At 33.7% G+C, this 21,601-nt stretch overlaps 1 protein-coding gene and 1 long non-coding RNA gene across 3 annotated transcripts in view; one reads left to right on the forward strand and one right to left on the reverse strand.

Annotated features, from left to right (window-relative positions):
* Positions 1 to 21,601, forward strand: part of LOC141393549 (scavenger receptor class B member 1) — a 116,385-nt gene that overhangs the window by 74,416 nt on the left and 20,368 nt on the right. For both annotated transcript variants that reach the window (XM_073966639.1, XM_073966638.1), the window contains exons 2-4: positions 9,253 to 9,344; positions 9,839 to 9,999; positions 17,600 to 17,744. In XM_073966639.1, coding sequence (XP_073822740.1) covers positions 9,253 to 9,344; positions 9,839 to 9,999; positions 17,600 to 17,744 — 398 coding nt within the window. The remainder of the gene's footprint in view (positions 1 to 9,252; positions 9,345 to 9,838; positions 10,000 to 17,599; positions 17,745 to 21,601) is intronic.
* LOC141393553 (uncharacterized) overlaps positions 10,053 to 21,601 on the reverse strand; it is a 144,687-nt gene continuing 133,138 nt past the window's right edge. The window contains exon 3 of the long non-coding RNA XR_012410118.1: positions 10,053 to 10,083. This is a non-coding gene — a long non-coding RNA (uncharacterized lncRNA). The remainder of the gene's footprint in view (positions 10,084 to 21,601) is intronic.

The raw sequence follows: 21,601 nt of genomic DNA on the forward strand, positions 1-21,601 counted from the left end.
GAAGAAAATTTATTTAAAAAATCCACGTTTATTGGCCTGTTGGTCCTGAAGAAAATTTATTTAAAAAATCCACGTTTATTGGCCTGTTGGTCCTGAAGAAAATTTATTTAAAAAATCCACGTTTATTGGCCTGTTGGTCCTGAAGAAAATTTATTTAAAAAATCCACGTTTATTGGCCTGTTGGTCCTGAAGAAAATTTATTTAAAAAATCCACGTTTATTGGCCTGTTGGTCCTGAAGAAAATTTATTTAAAAAATCCACGTTTATTGGCCTGTTGGTCCTGAAGAAAATTTATTTAAAAAATCCACGTTTATTGGCCTGTTGGTCCTGAAGAAAATTTATTTAAAAAATCCACGTTTATTGGCCTGTTGGTCCTGAAGAAAATTTATTTAAAAAATCCACGTTTATTGGCCTGTTGGTCCTGAAGAAAATTTATTTAAAAAATCCACGTTTATTGGCCTGTTGGTCCTGAAGAAAATTTATTTAAAAAATCCACGTTTATTGGCCTGTTGGTCCTGAAGAAAATTTATTTAAAAAATCCACGTTTATTGGCCTGTTGGTCCTGAAGAAAATTTATTTAAAAAATCCACGTTTATTGGCCTGTTGGTCCTGAAGAAAATTTATTTAAAAAATCCACGTTTATTGGCCTGTTGGTCCTGAAGAAAATTTATTTAAAAAATCCACGTTTATTGGCCTGTTGGTCCTGAAGAAAATTTATTTAAAAAATCCACGTTTATTGGCCTGTTGGTCCTGAAGAAAATTTATTTAAAAAATCCACGTTTATTGGCCTGTTGGTCCTGAAGAAAATTTATTTAAAAAATCCACGTTTATTGGCCTGTTGGTCCTGAAGAAAATTTATTTAAAAAATCCACGTTTATTGGCCTGTTGGTCCTGAAGAAAATTTATTTAAAAAATCCACGTTTATTGGCCTGTTGGTCCTGAAGAAAATTTATTTAAAAAATCCACGTTTATTGGCCTGTTGGTCCTGAAGAAAATTTATTTAAAAAATCCACGTTTATTGGCCTGTTGGTCCTGAAGAAAATTTATTTAAAAAATCCACGTTTATTGGCCTGTTGGTCCTGAAGAAAATTTATTTAAAAAATCCACGTTTATTGGCCTGTTGGTCCTGAAGAAAATTTATTTAAAAAATCCACGTTTATTGGCCTGTTGGTCCTGAAGAAAATTTATTTAAAAAATCCACGTTTATTGGCCTGTTGGTCCTGAAGAAAATTTATTTAAAAAATCCACGTTTATTGGCCTGTTGGTCCTGAAGAAAATTTATTTAAAAAATCCACGTTTATTGGCCTGTTGGTCCTGAAGAAAATTTATTTAAAAAATCCACGTTTATTGGCCTGTTGGTCCTGAAGAAAATTTATTTAAAAAATCCACGTTTATTGGCCTGTTGGTCCTGAAGAAAATTTATTTAAAAAATCCACGTTTATTGGCCTGTTGGTCCTGAAGAAAATTTATTTAAAAAATCCACGTTTATTGGCCTGTTGGTCCTGAAGAAAATTTATTTAAAAAATCCACGTTTATTGGCCTGTTGGTCCTGAAGAAAATTTATTTAAAAAATCCACGTTTATTGGCCTGTTGGTCCTGAAGAAAATTTATTTAAAAAATCCACGTTTATTGGCCTGTTGGTCCTGAAGAAAATTTATTTAAAAAATCCACGTTTATTGGCCTGTTGGTCCTGAAGAAAATTTATTTAAAAAATCCACGTTTATTGGCCTGTTGGTCCTGAAGAAAATTTATTTAAAAAATCCACGTTTATTGGCCTGTTGGTCCTGAAGAAAATTTATTTAAAAAATCCACGTTTATTGGCCTGTTGGTCCTGAAGAAAATTTATTTAAAAAATCCACGTTTATTGGCCTGTTGGTCCTGAAGAAAATTTATTTAAAAAATCCACGTTTATTGGCCTGTTGGTCCTGAAGAAAATTTATTTAAAAAATCCACGTTTATTGGCCTGTTGGTCCTGAAGAAAATTTATTTAAAAAATCCACGTTTATTGGCCTGTTGGTCCTGAAGAAAATTTATTTAAAAAATCCACGTTTATTGGCCTGTTGGTCCTGAAGAAAATTTATTTAAAAAATCCACGTTTATTGGCCTGTTGGTCCTGAAGAAAATTTATTTAAAAAATCCACGTTTATTGGCCTGTTGGTCCTGAAGAAAATTTATTTAAAAAATCCACGTTTATTGGCCTGTTGGTCCTGAAGAAAATTTATTTAAAAAATCCACGTTTATTGGCCTGTTGGTCCTGAAGAAAATTTATTTAAAAAATCCACGTTTATTGGCCTGTTGGTCCTGAAGAAAATTTATTTAAAAAATCCACGTTTATTGGCCTGTTGGTCCTGAAGAAAATTTATTTAAAAAATCCACGTTTATTGGCCTGTTGGTCCTGAAGAAAATTTATTTAAAAAATCCACGTTTATTGGCCTGTTGGTCCTGAAGAAAATTTATTTAAAAAATCCACGTTTATTGGCCTGTTGGTCCTGAAGAAAATTTATTTAAAAAATCCACGTTTATTGGCCTGTTGGTCCTGAAGAAAATTTATTTAAAAAATCCACGTTTATTGGCCTGTTGGTCCTGAAGAAAATTTATTTAAAAAATCCACGTTTATTGGCCTGTTGGTCCTGAAGAAAATTTATTTAAAAAATCCACGTTTATTGGCCTGTTGGTCCTGAAGAAAATTTATTTAAAAAATCCACGTTTATTGGCCTGTTGGTCCTGAAGAAAATTTATTTAAAAAATCCACGTTTATTGGCCTGTTGGTCCTGAAGAAAATTTATTTAAAAAATCCACGTTTATTGGCCTGTTGGTCCTGAAGAAAATTTGTTTATTGGCCTGTTGGTCCTGAAGAAAATTTATTTAAAAAATCCACGTTTATTGGCCTGTTGGTCCTGAAGAAAATTTATTTAAAAAATCCACGTTTATTGGCCTGTTGGTCCTGAAGAAAATTTATTTAAAAAATCCACGTTTATTGGCCTGTTGGTCCTGAAGAAAATTTATTTAAAAAATCCACGTTTATTGGCCTGTTGGTCCTGAAGAAAATTTGTTTATTGGCCTGTTGGTCCTGAAGAAAATTTATTTAAAAAATCCACGTTTATTGGCCTGTTGGTCCTGAAGAAAATTTATTTAAAAAATCCACGTTTATTGGCCTGTTGGTCCTGAAGAAAATTTATTTAAAAAATCCACGTTTATTGGCCTGTTGGTCCTGAAGAAAATTTGTTTATTGGCCTGTTGGTCCTGAAGAAAATTTATTTAAAAAATCCACGTTTATTGGCCTGTTGGTCCTGAAGAAAATTTATTTAAAAAATCCACGTTTATTGGCCTGTTGGTCCTGAAGAAAATTTATTTAAAAAATCCACGTTTATTGGCCTGTTGGTCCTGAAGAAAATTTATTTAAAAAATCCACGTTTATTGGCCTGTTGGTCCTGAAGAAAATTTATTTAAAAAATCCACGTTTATTGGCCTGTTGGTCCTGAAGAAAATTAATTTAAAAAATCCACGTTTATTGGCCTGTTGGTCCTGAAGAAAATTTGTTTATTGGCCTGTTGGTCCTGAAGAAAATTTATTTAAAAAATCCACGTTTATTGGCCTGTTGGTCCTGAAGAAAATTTATTTAAAAAATCCACGTTTATTGGCCTGTTGGTCCTGAAGAAAATTTATTTAAAAAATCCACGTTTATTGGCCTGTTGGTCCTGAAGAAAATTTATTTAAAAAATCCACGTTTATTGGCCTGTTGGTCCTGAAGAAAATTTGTTTATTGGCCTGTTGGTCCTGAAGAAAATTTATTTAAAAAATCCACGTTTATTGGCCTGTTGGTCCTGAAGAAAATTTATTTAAAAAATCCACGTTTATTGGCCTGTTGGTCCTGAAGAAAATTTATTTAAAAAATCCACGTTTATTGGCCTGTTGGTCCTGAAGAAAATTTGTTTATTGGCCTGTTGGTCCTGAAGAAAATTTATTTAAAAAATCCACGTTTATTGGCCTGTTGGTCCTGAAGAAAATTTATTTAAAAAATCCACGTTTATTGGCCTGTTGGTCCTGAAGAAAATTTATTTAAAAAATCCACGTTTATTGGCCTGTTGGTCCTGAAGAAAATTTATTTAAAAAATCCACGTTTATTGGCCTGTTGGTCCTGAAGAAAATTAATTTAAAAAATCCACGTTTATTGGCCTGTTGGTCCTGAAGAAAATTTGTTTATTGGCCTGTTGGTCCTGAAGAAAATTTATTTAAAAAATCCACGTTTATTGGCCTGTTGGTCCTGAAGAAAATTTATTTAAAAAATCCACGTTTATTGGCCTGTTGGTCCTGAAGAAAATTTATTTAAAAAATCCACGTTTATTGGCCTGTTGGTCCTGAAGAAAATTTGTTTATTGGCCTGTTGGTCCTGAAGAAAATTTATTTAAAAAATCCACGTTTATTGGCCTGTTGGTCCTGAAGAAAATTTATTTAAAAAATCCACGTTTATTGGCCTGTTGGTCCTGAAGAAAATTTATTTAAAAAATCCACGTTTATTGGCCTGTTGGTCCTGAAGAAAATTTATTTAAAAAATCCACGTTTATTGGCCTGTTGGTCCTGAAGAAAATTTGTTTATTGGCCTGTTGGTCCTGAAGAAAATTTATTTAAAAAATCCACGTTTATTGGCCTGTTGGTCCTGAAGAAAATTTATTTAAAAAATCCACGTTTATTGGCCTGTTGGTCCTGAAGAAAATTTATTTAAAAAATCCACGTTTATTGGCCTGTTGGTCCTGAAGAAAATTTATTTAAAAAATCCGCGTTTATTGGCCTGTTGGTCCTGAAGAAAATTTATTTAAAAAATCCACGTTTATTGGCCTGTTGGTCCTGAAGAAAATTTATTTAAAAAATCCACGTTTATTGGCCTGTTGGTCCTGAAGAAAATTTATTTAAAAAATCCACGTTTATTGGCCTGTTGGTCCTGAAGAAAATTTGTTTATTGGCCTGTTGGTCCTGAAGAAAATTTATTTAAAAAATCCACGTTTATTGGCCTGTTGGTCCTGAAGAAAATTTATTTAAAAAATCCACGTTTATTGGCCTGTTGGTCCTGAAGAAAATTTATTTAAAAAATCCACGTTTATTGGCCTGTTGGTCCTGAAGAAAATTTGTTTATTGGCCTGTTGGTCCTGAAGAAAATTTATTTAAAAAATCCACGTTTATTGGCCTGTTGGTCCTGAAGAAAATTTATTTAAAAAATCCACGTTTATTGGCCTGTTGGTCCTGAAGAAAATTTATTTAAAAAATCCACGTTTATTGGCCTGTTGGTCCTGAAGAAAATTTATTTAAAAAATCCGCGTTTATTGGCCTGTTGGTCCTGAAGAAAATTTATTTAAAAAATCCACGTTTATTGGCCTGTTGGTCCTGAAGAAAATTTATTTAAAAAATCCACGTTTATTGGCCTGTTGGTCCTGAAGAAAATTTATTTAAAAAATCCACGTTTATTGGCCTGTTGGTCCTGAAGAAAATTTGTTTATTGGCCTGTTGGTCCTGAAGAAAATTTATTTAAAAAATCCACGTTTATTGGCCTGTTGGTCCTGAAGAAAATTTATTTAAAAAATCCACGTTTATTGGCCTGTTGGTCCTGAAGAAAATTTATTTAAAAAATCCACGTTTATTGGCCTGTTGGTCCTGAAGAAAATTTATTTAAAAAATCCACGTTTATTGGCCTGTTGGTCCTGAAGAAAATTTATTTAAAAAATCCGCGTTTATTGGCCTGTTGGTCCTGAAGAAAATTTATTTAAAAAATCCACGTTTATTGGCCTGTTGGTCCTGAAGAAAATTTATTTAAAAAATCCACGTTTATTGGCCTGTTGGTCCTGAAGAAAATTTATTTAAAAAATCCACGTTTATTGGCCTGTTGGTCCTGAAGAAAATTTATTTAAAAAATCCACGTTTATTGGCCTGTTGGTCCTGAAGAAAATTTATTTAAAAAATCCACGTTTATTGGCCTGTTGGTCCTGAAGAAAATTTATTTAAAAAATCCACGTTTATTGGCCTGTTGGTCCTGAAGAAAATTTATTTAAAAAATCCACGTTTATTGGCCTGTTGGTCCTGAAGAAAATTTATTTAAAAAATCCACGTTTATTGGCCTGTTGGTCCTGAAGAAAATTTATTTAAAAAATCCACGTTTATTGGCCTGTTGGTCCTGAAGAAAATTTATTTAAAAAATCCACGTTTATTGGCCTGTTGGTCCTGAAGAAAATTTATTTAAAAAATCCACGTTTATTGGCCTGTTGGTCCTGAAGAAAATTTATTTAAAAAATCCACGTTTATTGGCCTGTTGGTCCTGAAGAAAATTTGTTTATTGGCCTGTTGGTCCTGAAGAAAATTTATTTAAAAAATCCACGTTTATTGGCCTGTTGGTCCTGAAGAAAATTTATTTAAAAAATCCACGTTTATTGGCCTGTTGGTCCTGAAGAAAATTTATTTAAAAAATCCACGTTTATTGGCCTGTTGGTCCTGAAGAAAATTTATTTAAAAAATCCACGTTTATTGGCCTGTTGGTCCTGAAGAAAATTTATTTAAAAAATCCACGTTTATTGGCCTGTTGGTCCTGAAGAAAATTTATTTAAAAAATCCACGTTTATTGGCCTGTTGGTCCTGAAGAAAATTTATTTAAAAAATCCACGTTTATTGGCCTGTTGGTCCTGAAGAAAATTTATTTAAAAAATCCACGTTTATTGGCCTGTTGGTCCTGAAGAAAATTTATTTAAAAAATCCACGTTTATTGGCCTGTTGGTCCTGAAGAAAATTTATTTGAAAAATCCACGTTTATTGGCCTGTTGGTCCTGAAGAAAATTTATTTAAAAAATCCACGTTTATTGGCCTGTTGGTCCTGAAGAAAATTTATTTAAAAAATCCACGTTTATTGGCCTGTTGGTCCTGAAGAAAATTTATTTAAAAAATCCACGTTTATTGGCCTGTTGGTCCTGAAGAAAATTTATTTAAAAATCCACGTTTATTGGCCTGTCGGTCCTGAAGAAAATTTATTTAAAAATCCACGTTTATTGGCCTGTCGGTCCTGAAGAAAATTTATTTAAAAATCCACGTTTATTGGCCTGTTGGTCCTGAAGAAAATTTATTTAAAAAATCCACGTTTATTGGCCTGTTGGTCCTGAAGAAAATTTATTTAAAAAATCCACGTTTATTGGCCTGTTGGTCCTGAAGAAAATTTATTTAAAAAATCCACGTTTATTGGCCTGTTGGTCCTGAAGAAATTTTATTTAAAAAATCCACGTTTATTGGCCTGTTGGTCCTGAAGAAAATTTATTTAAAAAATCCACGTTTATTGGCCTGTTGGTCCTGAAGAAAATTTATTTAAAAAATCCACGTTTATTGGCCTGTTGGTCCTGAAGAAAATATTATTTAAAAATCCACGTTTATTGGCCATTCGGTCTTTGAGAAAATATTATTTAAAAATCCACGTTTATTGGCCATTTGGTCCTTGAGAAAATATTATTTAAAAATCCCCGTTTATTGGCCTGTTGGTCCTGAAGAAAATTTATTTAAAAAATCCACGTTTATTGGCCTGTTGGTCCTGAAGAAAATTTATTTAAAAAATCCACGTTTATTGGCCTGTTGGTCCTGAAGAAAATTTATTTAAAAAATCCACGTTTATTGGCCTATTGGTACTTTAGAAAATTTTATTTAAAAACCCACGTTTATTGGCCTATTGGTACTTTAGAAAATATTACTTAAAAATCCACGTTTATTGACCAATTGGTCCTTGAGAAAATATTATTTGAAAATCCACGTTTGTTGGCCATTTGGTCCTTGAGAAAATATTATTTAAAAATCCACGTTTATTGGCCTATTGGTACTTTAGAAAATATTATTTTAAAATCCACGTTTATTGGCCCGGTGGTCCTTGAGACAATATTATTTAAAATCCATGTATATTGGCCTGCTGATCCTTTAGAAAATATTAACTAAAAATCCTGTTGATCCTTCAGAAAACATTATTTAAAAATCCTGGCTTATTGGCCTGAGAAAATATATAAAATTCCAAATTTTTTGGCATTTGGTCATTGAGAAAATATTATTTAAAATTCCACGCTTATTAGCTTGTTGGTCATTTGGAAAAATTTGGACAAAAGTTAAAAAAATAGCGTGGTACGCCATAAAGTACTTCTATATAGCTCATATTTATTCCTGAATTTCCGTCCGTCCCAGCGTTTGGACCATGTAATAAAATGAACTTATGGGAACTTATTTTCTCCTCAAAATATATTAAAAAGATGCATATCAAAAGCACTTTCATTTATTCCAGAGCAAAACTGATAACTCGTTGTTTTTTTATTTATTTAAACATTTAATTAAGTGTCTAGCGTCTACATGTTGCCAAGCCAAGAATATTGGTATGCAAGTGTAAGTGGATAGTGTGGTTTTACCAGACCTTGACTTAAAAAATCACAAAAATCCTTTCTCTTCGTTAGTAAGAGAATAATAAATAGCCACAAATGAAGGAAACTGGTTTGAGGAGTGTTATTGCCTAGACTTGGAAAAGAGCAGGGGAGAGGGGAACATAGAACAGCACGTTTTTTAATTAAGAAGAACAAGAAGAAGATGGGCATAATTATTTCATTTTAATAAATGATTTTGTCTGTCTACTACTTTTTTTAGAGTAGCCTCGAGGGGGTTCTTTTTTGTTTGTTCAAAAACTTATAGAATACAATAGTTTTTTCTTTTTGTTTTTCTTTGCAAAAATTTGCAAGTAATGTAAACAAAAACTTTCAAACACGTGTCGATTTTTTTTGGGAACGTATTTTGTTTGGAATTCCACTTTGAAGTCTTTGTACATTTCGGAAGTCTTTTGTATACGTCTTTTGATTGATAACAGTATTAAGATTTGTATTTTTAGAAAAATTGCCACAAAATATTAGGAAATATTAAATATAAAGTTTTGAGGTCAGGAAATATATATTAGAAATAAAATGAATTTTTTAAAGCATTTATAAATAATAAAATTTGGCTTTGTGAAAAGTTCATAACCAAAGTACTTTTTATCAGGATGGACTCATAATATATTCCATATAAAATAAATATAAGAACTTATACATCAAGATGGAGCAATTGCATCAACATTTAAAATTATCAATTCCATTGAATATCTGTGAAATAAATGACGTATGTATTTGCTCCAAATGCTTGTTTTAGTTTAGTATTTAATATTCAAAATTTGTAATGCCTTGACTTCATTTTTAACTTTACTTTTTTCCTTTTTGTTATTTTCAGGTGCCTTTCTATTGTTGTCCCTTGGAATATTGGCAATATGTGCAGCCGTTTTTGTCAAAATATTTCATCCATATGACTTGATATTCAAATGGGTAAGTTAATTTGAAACTTGAAACTATTGCTAAAAACAATTGCTCTTTTCCAGAACCTGCAAGAAGCTACTATTTTTTACTACGATAACAATTTTTCCATTATGATATCGAAAAAAAAATAAAAATTAGTAGATTCTTGCAGTACTGGAACAGACCAAGTTGCTGCTTATTTAAAATACATTGCTGGGTTCCAAAACCTGCAAGAATCTACAAGTGGTTACTACGATAACAAATTTTCCTTTATGATATTGAAAATATAGTAGATTCTTGGAGTTTTGGGACAGATCTATAATTCCTGGGTTTCCGAACCTGCAACAGTCTACGATTTTTGCAATTTATTAACATTTTTCCTTTCTAAATTTCAAAAATAGTTAATTCTTTCAGAAACTATTTTTCAAAACACTCTAGTTTTGCAAAAACATTTCTCCATTTAAACCCTCAATCCCTCCATAAAAAATAACACCCATTAAAATATAATTTCTTTCTTTTTCCAGAAACTAACAATGTCTGAAGGCGGTGAAATCTTTAATTTATGGGCTAAACCTCCGGTGGATTTATATTTAAAAGTATATCTATTTAATATAACAAATGCAGCCGCCTTTATGGAGGGACGAGAAAAAATGCATGTCGAACAAGTTGGACCCTATGTTTACAAGTAAGTTTATGTTTAGAAGTGATTTAGGATAATAAAAAGAAAATTTACTTACTCAGAACACTCAGCAACATGACATTATTTGATCTAAAATGAAAAGAAAAATTAAATAATTTAAAAAGTTATGCATAACCAGAGGAAAAAAGGTCTCTATAACCAAACATATTTTGCAGCAAACATACATATATATGTTTGCAACAGTCCCTAACATAACATGTGTTTGAGTGCAAACAAATATATGTTTGAGTCTAAATAAATATATGTTTGGGTGCCAACAAATATATGTTGGATGCAAACAAAATTTATGTTTGAATGCAAACAAATATATTTTTGGGTCCAAATAAATGTATGTTTGGATAAACTAAACTAAAAGTGGTCTTCGATTTTTGGACGTTTCCACCCAAAAAATCGACTAATCGCAATCGACGTTCCCTAGATCACAATTAACCTCAAAATATATAAAAATGAATCAGGGACGTAGCCAGGATTTCATTTGGGGGGGGGCCCACCTGACCAAAATTTTGAATGTTCATGTTAGCGAAAATTTCTTATTTAGCAAAGACGTAAACCTTATTTTAGACTTATATTACTGATGAAATAATGTTCATTACTATATTTTAATTAAAATGACGTAAGACTTCTAGGCCAATGTCCCTTGTTTTTTTGACAATATATCAGAGTTAATATATGTTCAAAACAATGGATATATTAATAATCGCATATATTTTAGGGTGTATCATTTATCAAATAACTCACAACTACAGTGAATGTTATGTAATTCAGTGACATCACTTCGGAATACCAAAAGAAAGAGTATACAATCGGAAACCTTAGGAATATCTTAACATTTAATTTTGTTGTTTACATGGAATGTTGAGAACCTTTCCTTTGTTTCCTAATTCAGAAAAAGCTCAAAATCACGGCTTCAATTTTCCACTCCAAGGAGATGGGATTAGTAGAGAATTGATTTATGCAGAGGGAACTTTCGGATATCATGGCGTTATACAGTAGAATTTTTTTATTTTCAGGTATATTTAGGAGTTATATAAATAAAGGAAAAAACGCCGAGACACGTGTCTTCTTTTTTGTCTTTTACCACGCTGTTGTGTCCGAATATGGTCAATTTCGGAAATCCAATCGTTGTTATTGTCATAAAGAAACCAATTGTAGTTATTTCCCTAAGTATATTTTGGTGTCCAATCGCCAAGAAGGCTGATAGTGGTTTTCTTGATAGAGAACTAATGCTGAGCAATAGTGAGTTATCCATGATGAAATTCTAGCACCCAATCGCGGAACAATCGTCGGACTTCTCTTACAGAAATTCCTATCGTTTGATCTTCTCATAAGTTGATCAGGAACTAGGAAAACTCTGGCAACCAGTCTTGAATTCTTTTAAAATGAAATTCTAGCGCCAATCCAAGGTCAATACATGTATACACACGGTGCTCTTGAAACAATTTTAAATGGAAGGTGCTTACACCTTGGAATTTTTTGCGGATTCTGAAACTACAATGTTCATAGATGAGAAAAATCAAAAAACAAAAAAAATCGCCGGAGCGCTTTTTAAATAAATCGCGATTTTAGTTGACATTTTTAGGGGTTGTTTAGGTTTTCACGATTTTGCTTAGAAACCGCAAGTCTTATCAAAATGGGACTAAAGAAAATGTTGTAGCTATGAAAATTTTCTATAAGATCGACATTCACGGTATTTTCGTAGTTTTTACCATTTTTGAGATATAGAAGTTCAAATTGGGACAATGCACTGACTGTATCGCCCCCTTATATAACAATGTCATGAAGGGTGCGCCTTAACTAACTTTTGATGAAAACCGCTTATACAGGGAAAGTTTTTGTGAATTTTGAAACAGCAGTGTTCATAGATGAGAAAAATCCAAATACAAGATAAAATCTCTGTTGGGATTTTTAAATAAATCGCGGTCAAAATTCATATTTTTAGGTGTTTTTAGGTTTTCACGATTTTGCTTGGAAACCGCAAGTCCAATCGAAATGGAGCTAAAGAAAATGTTGTAGCTGTGAAAATTCTCTAGAGGATTGACGTTTATCATTTGTTCCCAGCCTGTACCATTTTTGAGATAAAGAAGCTCAGTTTACATTTTTAGGTTTTTTTGTTAGGTTTTCGCGATTTTGCTTGAATACGGTAAGTCTTATCGATATGGGACCTGAGAAGATCTTAAAGCTGTGAAAATTCTCTACAAGACTGCCTTATGTAACTTATCCTAAGTTGTAACATTTTTTTAGATATATAAGTTTAAGTTGGGAATTTGCAGTCATGACATTGTTTTATAAGGGGGCGATACAGAATTGAATTGAATTTGAATTGTCCCAATTTGAACTTCTATATCTCAAAAACAGTAAAAGCGAGGAGAATACCATAATTGCCAATCTTGTAGAAAATTTTCATAGCTACAACATTTTCGTTAGTTCCATTTTGATAGGACTTGCGGTTTCTAAGCAAAATCGTGAAAACCTAAACAACCCTTAAAAATGTCAACTTAAATCGCGATTTATTTAAAAAGCGCTCCGGCGATTTTTTTGTTTTTTGATTTTTTTTTTCATCTATAAACATTGTAGTTTCAGAATCCTCAAAAACTTCCGAGGTGTAAGCACCTTCCATTTAAAATTGTTTCAAGAGCACCGTGTACATTCTTTTAGCAAAAATCCATAAACACAAATTTTCCCAATCTACATTTTTTATACTCTCAGCCTTTAGTCAAACTGTGCCTCATCGAAATAATGGTATTAAGAACAAAAAGTGTTTGGAAGAAATGTATGTTCGTCCATCTGGGTGGCTGCCTGGAGAACACGATAATTCTTGAACAGATCAACCGATTCGTTCCAAAATTTGACATTCGTCATATTTTGTCCAAATTTTGATCAACTTCAGAGTATTTCTAAAATATTCAGAGAAGTGCAGTTTAAAACCTCTCTGGATAATTATTAAATATGGCTTCACTTCCTTTATGCTAATAATTTAGTTATAAGTAAAAATTTGAAATTAATAAATTAATATACAAAAAGACCTCTCGGAAACGCTTTGCTTTTTTGCAACAAGCGTTCTCGGGTCCCCTATTACTACAGTACAACTTTTTTCAGGGGCAAGTCCATACTTCCAGAGAAAATGGCCCGAAATCATGTGTAGTGGTTGGTGCGCACGACAACTTTCGAACCGGATACTGCGTTGGTCCAAACTTTGTTTATCGCAATATTTCTTCGAGCGTTATATAAAGTTCGAAGATGGTGATTTTCGGTCTTCTCCTTCTGGCATTTTCCCTCAAATTTCAAGAATTTTAGCTAAAGCGGTATGTGCGATTTTTCTTGAATGGAGCAACAGATTTGGACCAAACATTGGATTTAGTAATATTTTGTCCAAACTTAGTTTAAGCTCGAAAATGAACCACATTGGTGAAGAACTGAAATGACTGGTGGGCGCAATATCTTTTAAAAGGAATGACCCGGTCCATTTCTTCAGGTACCTTCTCCGCAACACTTATGATCAATGATAAAATCCATATTTTGTTGGCAAGTTCATACGTCCGCAAATGTCTACACAATTCTGAAAATCTCCTAATACATTGCTTTGGGTTAAGGGATTTTGGTTGTGTAGCCGTTGTTCCATCTGTCCATAGATAAAAGTTTCAGTTTACACAGGCTCAGGGTATATTAATGTCCGCAAAACCGGCTGATACTTGTTGCGATTTTGACGAAGAAGGATATGTTTCCGACCAGTTTTTTTTTGACTTCGTTTGTCGTCACAAAGTCCTTTGTCGAAGAAGGAAAAATGGACATTTCTAAAAAAGTGTATCTATTGAAAGTACTTCCCAAAATACAATTCAATGAGTAATCGACAGAAAAATCCCTGAAGATGAAATTCAATATAATTTCGAAATATTGGAAATAATTCGAAAGGTTCGAAAGGTCGAACAAAACATAAAAATACGACAGAAAAATCTTTTTTTTTTGTACAATAGGCATTTACTAATTTGTAGCAAGAGACCAGTTTCAAATAATCTCAACGGGCGACACTGCGGTGGAACAGAATTATATCATAAAAAATGGTTGATATAGTTTTTTTGCAATTTTCAAACATAACAAAGAATTCGTAATTGTTATGATGTTCATAATAGTTCATTACAAAAACGTGTTAGAAACTACATATATACAAAAATTTAAAACCACAAATATCAAGCAACGATTTAATCATTTATTGTTGAATTGTTCTTATAAAAAATTCCAAAAACAAAAGATCGAAAGAATGTTTTTTCTAGATGTTGTTTATAAGCCAAAGTATTGGACGTAATATGCAACAAACGTTCAATAAATGCAAATAAACATGTTGTTCTGAACTAAGTAACACTTGCAGTCAGCCTAAAATTACGAATAAACGCTAAAACAACACCTTAAAACTTATTCATACGCCTTTTTAGCGGGTTCATCATCGCTCATTCTTATTATATGGCCTAGCCAACGCAATCGTTACATCTCGATACGTTTAACTATATTCATGTCTTTGTATAGCTGATATAGCTCGTGGTTCATGCGATGTCGATATTCACCGTCAACGCAAATCGGCCCGTAGATCTTTCGAAGAATTTTCCTCTCAAACACACCAAGTACTGCCTTATCTGCTTGCGCAAGTACCCATGCTTCGGAGCCATACATTAGCACGGTAGTATCAGCGTTTTGTATAGTGTTATTTTTGTTTGACGATGTGTGGCTTTGTTTTTAAATTGCTTACTTAAACCATAGTAGCATCTGTTGGCCAATACAATTCCTCTTCTTCTTATTTCACAACTGATGTTGTTTGTTGTGTTTATGGCAGTGCCGAGTCTTTAACTACCTCAAAATTATAGATACCAACTTCCACAGTCGGTCCGAGCACAATGGATGCGTTGCGCGTCGACACCATCAACTTGGTCTTCTCACCGTTTACACGCCAGACCCACTTTCGTAGATTCTGCTTCGACCTTCCTAAAGGTATCAGTTATTTCCTTTACTGATCATCCCATGATGTCTATGTCATCAGAATAAGCTAGTAACATGTGGCTATTGGTGTAAATTGTGCCATTTCTTTTGACATTTGCATCTCGTATTACCTTTTTCAGCAAAGTGTTGAATAGGTCACACGAAAGGCTGTCTCCTTGTCTGAAACCTCTTTTGGTATTGAACTGTTCGGAGAGGTTCTTTCCAATTTTAACTGATGACCTAGTCTCAGTCAAAGTCATCTTACAAAGCCGGATGAGCTTTGCGGGGATACCAAATTCTGACATTGCATGGAATACCTTTGATCGGAGGGGACTGTCGAATGCTGCTTTATAAAGGTGGTAGGTGTCGATCTGCATCTCTTGGGTCTTCTCTAGGATTTGCCGCAGGGTAAATATCTGGTCAATGGTGGACTTGCCAGGTCTAAAGCCACATTGGTATGGCCCAATTATCTCGTTGACCATAGGCTTTAGTCGTTCGCACAATATCCCTGACACGATCTTGTAGGCAATCGGGAGTAGACATATGCCCCTATAGTTGGAGCATACAGTCTTATCTCCTTTCTTGTGGACGGGACACAGGACGCTCAGGTTCCAATCGTCGAGAACGCGTTCTTCCTGCCAGATGGTGCTAACTAGCTGATGCATACACCTTATCAGCGCGTCGCCTCCGGTTTTAAACAGCTCGGCTGGTAAGCCATCGGCTCCTGCTGCTTTATTATTCTTCAGCCGGTTGATTGCTGTTTTTACCTCATCTTGGCCGGGCGGTATACATTCTATACCATCTTCTGGGATTGGATCTGTGGTATCATCGTCTTCGCTACTATTGGATACCAGCAGATTGGAGAAATGTTCTTTCCATATCCTGAGTACACTATCTGTATCAGTTACCAAATTACCTTGCTGGTCTCTACCATCAGTTTGATGTTTCACTCCTTTGGTAGAATTTTCGGACTTCATTCTGTCTCCTGTACATCTCGATTTGTTCACACTCCCGCTTTTCCATCTCTCTCTTTTTCCTGCGGAAAAGACGTTTCTCCTCTCTCCTTTTCTCCCGATACTTCTCTCGTGCGCTACGCGTTGCTACTGATTGTAAAGTAGCCTTATACGCCGCATTTTTCTCCTCCGTAGCAGCACGACACTCCTGGTCTTACCATGAATTCCTTTGTGGAGGTCTCTGGAATCCAAGTATGGATTTTGCGGCTGTTTGCATGGAGTGGGCAATATTTTGCCATTGTGTTGTTATGATATCGGGACAAGGAGTGCTCGCATTAAGCAATTGGGCTAGTTGAGTGGAATATGATGTGGCTATCTGTTGTGTTTGCAGCCTATCGATGTCCAACTTCCGCGTTGTGTATGTTCGTGCTTTATTTGCAACGTTTGGACGGGTACGTACCTTTGCTGGTAGGTAGTGGTTCGAATCAATGTTTGCGCCTCCGAACGATCGTACATCCAACACGCTCGATGAATGTCTTCCATCTATCACAACATGATCAATTTGATTACTGGTTCTTTGATCTGGAGACAGCCCTTATGAATATCGAGATCCTTAAATCTGGTACTGCTAACTACCATGTTTTTTGCAGCTGCAAAGTCTATCAGCCTCATACCATTGTCAGATGTTTCACTGTGGAGACTGAATTTCCCGACTATTGGGCCAAAGATATTCTCCTTTCCAATTTTGGCATTAAAATCGCCTAGAATGATTTTAATGTCATGGGCAGGGCAACGGTCATATGTTTCTTCTAAGCGCTCGTAAAATATATCTTTGGTCTGTTCGTCTTCAGTGGGAGCATGAGCGCAAATAAAGCTGATGTTGAAGAATTTAGCTTTTATTCGAATTGCAGCAAGTCTTTCATTCACCGGGGTGAAGCTGGATACCAGATGTTTTAGTCTCCGACTAACTACGAATCCGCAACCAAACTCATGCGTCATGGCAGCTATAATACAGTGCGTCACCTTTAGGTGTTGTTGTGACGTCTTTCCCAATCCATCGTATTTCCTGTATGGCAGTAATATCGGCCTTGTACTTTTCAAGTACCTCTGCCAATGCGAACACCTTCTCTATACAGAGTGCGAACATTCCAGGTGCAGATTCGCAGATCATGGTCCTTAAAACGTTTGCGGGGTTCGTCAACTTTAGAGGGGTTTGTTTTTCTTTTCTTTCGTTTTTTCATAGTAGGCTGTTTTTTCTAGGGGAGGGTTACTAACCCGACGCCCAAACCCAAGTTTTTAACGTTCTTATGGGTGAACGCGCGGCACATGTTAGCTCACTACTTTTAACGGGTGTTCCCCAGGTGACACCGCGGGGAGGTCAGTGTCCACTTGGGATGAAAGAGGGACCAAGATAAATCCTGAGCTTTGCCATTTTAAAACTGGTCAGGGCCGTTCCTTGGTATCTTCAATCCCCTACGTCACCCATAAAAATGAATAGTTCTTCTTAAAGCACTACTCCCTTTTTAATAGTCTTAGTGAAGCTGTGATGTATAAGGAGTGACTAATTCATCCTCAACTAGAAATTCCTTGCTTATTAAATATTTCAGTTGTGTTCGGGATCGTGTCCTTTCTTACCAATGTATCCATCTCTTTTTTTTTTCTTCCAGAGAAATAATGACCCACGAAAATATAACATTTAACGAAAACAATACCATGTCAACAAATCCCAGTCATCCATTGGTGTGGCAGGAACATTTATCCGAAGGACACTCTGAAGATGATGAAGTTGTTATGTTAAATATTGCTATGTTGGTAAGTTTTATTTACATTAAGAAAATCAAAGAAAAAATAAAAATAAATGAACAACGAAAAAGATTCCACAACAAAATTCCCTAGCTTAACATCTGTTTAAATTGCTTGCATTTGCAAACAGTTTAGTCGCGTGCTTTTCACATGTCATTCCGTTGCTATTGTTATTTTTGCCAACATCAATTTAAATTTGAACAACAAAAATTGTTATTTATAAAATTGCATACATATGTATGTGTATGTATCTTCATATGAATATGAGGTAGGAGGCGATAAATAAAGTTAAGAGGTAACGACTCCATAAGCAAACACAAGTTCCACGAGATTTTAAATGTAAACTTGGGTCAATAAACGTTAAGTTTTTGTTTTCTAACTGTGACTAACGAATGTGTGGTTGTGTCTGGTCTGCATCTGAAGTAACAGTGGCAAACAAAATTAATAAAATAGGCATTAAGATGATACTTTTCTAAGCAAGAACAAAAAAAAAAACAATAATAAATAAAACCTGTCATTCGGTTTTTGGTGCTAACCACAGCAGAATTATTCACACCACCTGTTTGGTCTAATAAAACAAACTAGTTCATGGGGGATAAACCGACAAGAACAGGTCTCGTTATTGTTATGGTACCAATCCCCGCTAATGCTACTAATTGTCACCCTGATCAGGAAACGTTAATGGGCCACCACTACAAAGAAAAACAATACCAACCATAAAAGTTAAAATGATCGTAGTTCGGCTGCTACACTCAGACAAGAGATATTGTTGGAATAATCATATTCTTCTAAAGACAAAATGAGATATTTAAATAAAAAATGTGAAAATATATATTATTGCTTCAACCATATATTTTGTAAAAGGAATTAAAATTACATAAAATATTTTGTTGAAGGGACAATATATATTTAAAAAGATTTTATGTGCTCGTAATTCGCCTGCTACACGTATAAATGAGATAGTGTTGAAACAATTATATTCTGAGAATATAGTTGATTCAACCATATATTTTGCGTCAGACACCATAATGACACAAAATATATTGTTGCAGCAACAATATATATTTTAAAATTTTAAAAATATCCTATTTTGTTGTCAGAATATAATTGATTCTAAAATACACGTCCAATTTTAATATCACACTGGGACTAAATAGTTCTAGGCTTGCTTTTTTTTTTAATTGAAGCACCTTTGGATTGCTCCAAGGAAACCAAACAGTTTCGATCCAATAAATCTTCTTAGAATTGTTTTCACTTTAATCTCAACAAATTCACCTTTACTGTTGACATCTGGAAAACATGTAAACTAATCTGAAAACAAGCCCTTGTCACGAATGATTGTTTTTGCTGCTTTCCTATTGTCAATTCAATTTACATATCAGCAGTTACCTGATATACGATAGACATATCAAAATATTTACGTCGACATGACTCTCAAGAACCAGCCTCCATTAGATGATTATTGCAACGTCACTTGGAAATATGTATGTAATTAGAAGGGTGGAAAATTCTTGGTGGGAAAATGTGCAGTTTATGAAAGCGGAAAGAAAAAACTTTAGAAACCGCTACAGCTTAGGAACTTAAAGTTGGTGATGATCGTTCCAATGAAAGAAATTCGTTGTTATATGGAAAATAATCAATAATAAGTACAAAGATCTAGATTCTATTGTTTAATAAACAAACACGGTGCGCCTTAACTAATTTTAAATGGAAGGTGCTTACACCATAGAGAGAAATATCAAGAAACAAAAAAATCGCCGGAGGGATTTTCAAATAAATCGCGATTTAAGTTCACATTTTTAGGGGTTCTTTAGGTTTTCACGATTTTGCTTGGAAACCGCGAGTCCCATGTAAATAGGCCTGAAGAAAATTTTGTTGCTGGGAAAATTCTCCACAAGATTGACCATTATGATATTTTCGTAGGTTTTACCGTTTTTGAGATATAGAAGTTCAAATTGAGACAATGCACTGACTGTATCGCCTCCTTATAAAACAATGTCATTACTGCAATTTCCCAAATTAAACGTATATATCTTTAAATTGGTACAACGTAAGAAAAAATAAATCATACAATCTTGTAGAGAATTTTCAGAGCTTCAACATTTTCTTTAGTCCCATTTTCATATGACTTGTGGTTTCCAAGCAAAATCTTGAAGACTTAAGATAAAAACCTAAAAATTCGAATAGAACCTCTACGAGTATACATCAAAAATGGTAAAACCTACGAAAACATCATAAAGGTCAATCTTGTGGAGAATTTTTCCAGCTACAAAATTTTCTTTAGGCCTATTTACATGGGACTCGCGGTTTCCAAGCAAAATCGTGAAAACCTAAAGAACCCCTAAAAATGTGAACTTAAATCGCGATTGAAAATCCTATGAGCATTCTAGTTTCAGAATCTGCAAAAACTTCCCAGGTGTAAGCACCTTCCATTTAAATTTGGTTAAGGCACACCGTGCAAATTATTTGCATAATAATTTTCAAAAAATATGCAAAAATCCGATGTCTAGTGATGAATAACAAACATTTGCAATGGAAAAATCCACAATCATATCTGTGCGGCCTATGATGAGTCAACATATTTTCAAGTTTCATTGTCCACATGGTATTAACATAATTAATTAGTTATTGTGATTATTCGAATATTATCTAAAGCAACGCTTTGTCCAGTCAATTCTAATTTTATTTCTCAATTAAAAACTACACCACAAAAAACCCGGCAACAGTGGAATTTTTTTTATAGAAAATAAAACTTGTTTTTTTAGATAGTTTTATATATGAAAATACCACATAGCCACCTACATACATACTAATATAAATGCATACATTACTTCAGGTGTAAACATCTTACAATTTATAGAGTCTGTAATAAATATCATTGTTAGGATAGGTCTGAAACTAATTCTCATAACTAATTGCTTTGTTCATGAATTGAATTGTAGGCAAAACAACAATAACAATAATAATTGTATTTTTCAATTAATTTGTCATACCGCAACAACAATTGCCTAGTTAATGTTTTAATTCAAAATTTGCCGTGACGTTGTCTCGTCGTTGGGATTTCCTTGATGTCGTTTGTGTCTTGAGTCTTTTGTTTTAAAAGAAATATGGACTTTTTTCACAGAGCGTTCATTACTCCCCAACTTGATATTATTTATTTACATTGAACGATATTTACATAAATTATTTTGCATAAATACTGCCCATATTGTTAGGGAAATATTGTGCATTATAATATTGATTTATTTATTGTTCAAAAGGGGGGCTGGAACTTTTAATAAATATCGGGTGAAAAAAAATCAAAAATCAACAACTTGCAGCATCTAATGAAACCCTAAAGCTGAAAACATATCCAACGTTTCAGTAAAGTTGGAAGTCATTTCTGGTGGAAGAATAAAACAGCAATGGCAAGCAACATAGATCGAATTTTTCTTTATTTTTCTATCAGAAATGACGTGTAACTTTACTGAAACGTTGGATATGTTTTCAGCTTAAGTGCTAAACTATTGTTTTTTTTTCACAAAGCATCGCATTACGGCTGCATTTTTTGTGATCCTTCAGATAATAGTTACTCATTCTTGTCCATTTCCTTTCTCAGCAAGATCTTCTACCTACTTAATCTATGCTTCTGGCCAAATTTGTATCGTTCTTACGAGACTCCACGTGCCGCGACACATGTTACCTGATTACCATTATCTGCTTAAGTTAAAGAAATTTCCATACTAATCTATAAATAATTGCAGGCATAAAACAAATGTTGTATAGCTTTAGGGAGAAAAGGTCATACTACTTAATTAAATATTTTTTTATATTTTAATTACTGAAGTGCGCTTTATTCAAATTAATTCAAAATGTGTGTGTCTTTC

This window comes from Musca autumnalis, unplaced genomic scaffold (genome assembly GCF_047663935.1).
Source record: "Musca autumnalis isolate F117 unplaced genomic scaffold, ASM4766393v1 scaffold_2, whole genome shotgun sequence".
Lineage (NCBI taxonomy): Eukaryota > Metazoa > Arthropoda > Insecta > Diptera > Muscidae > Musca > Musca autumnalis.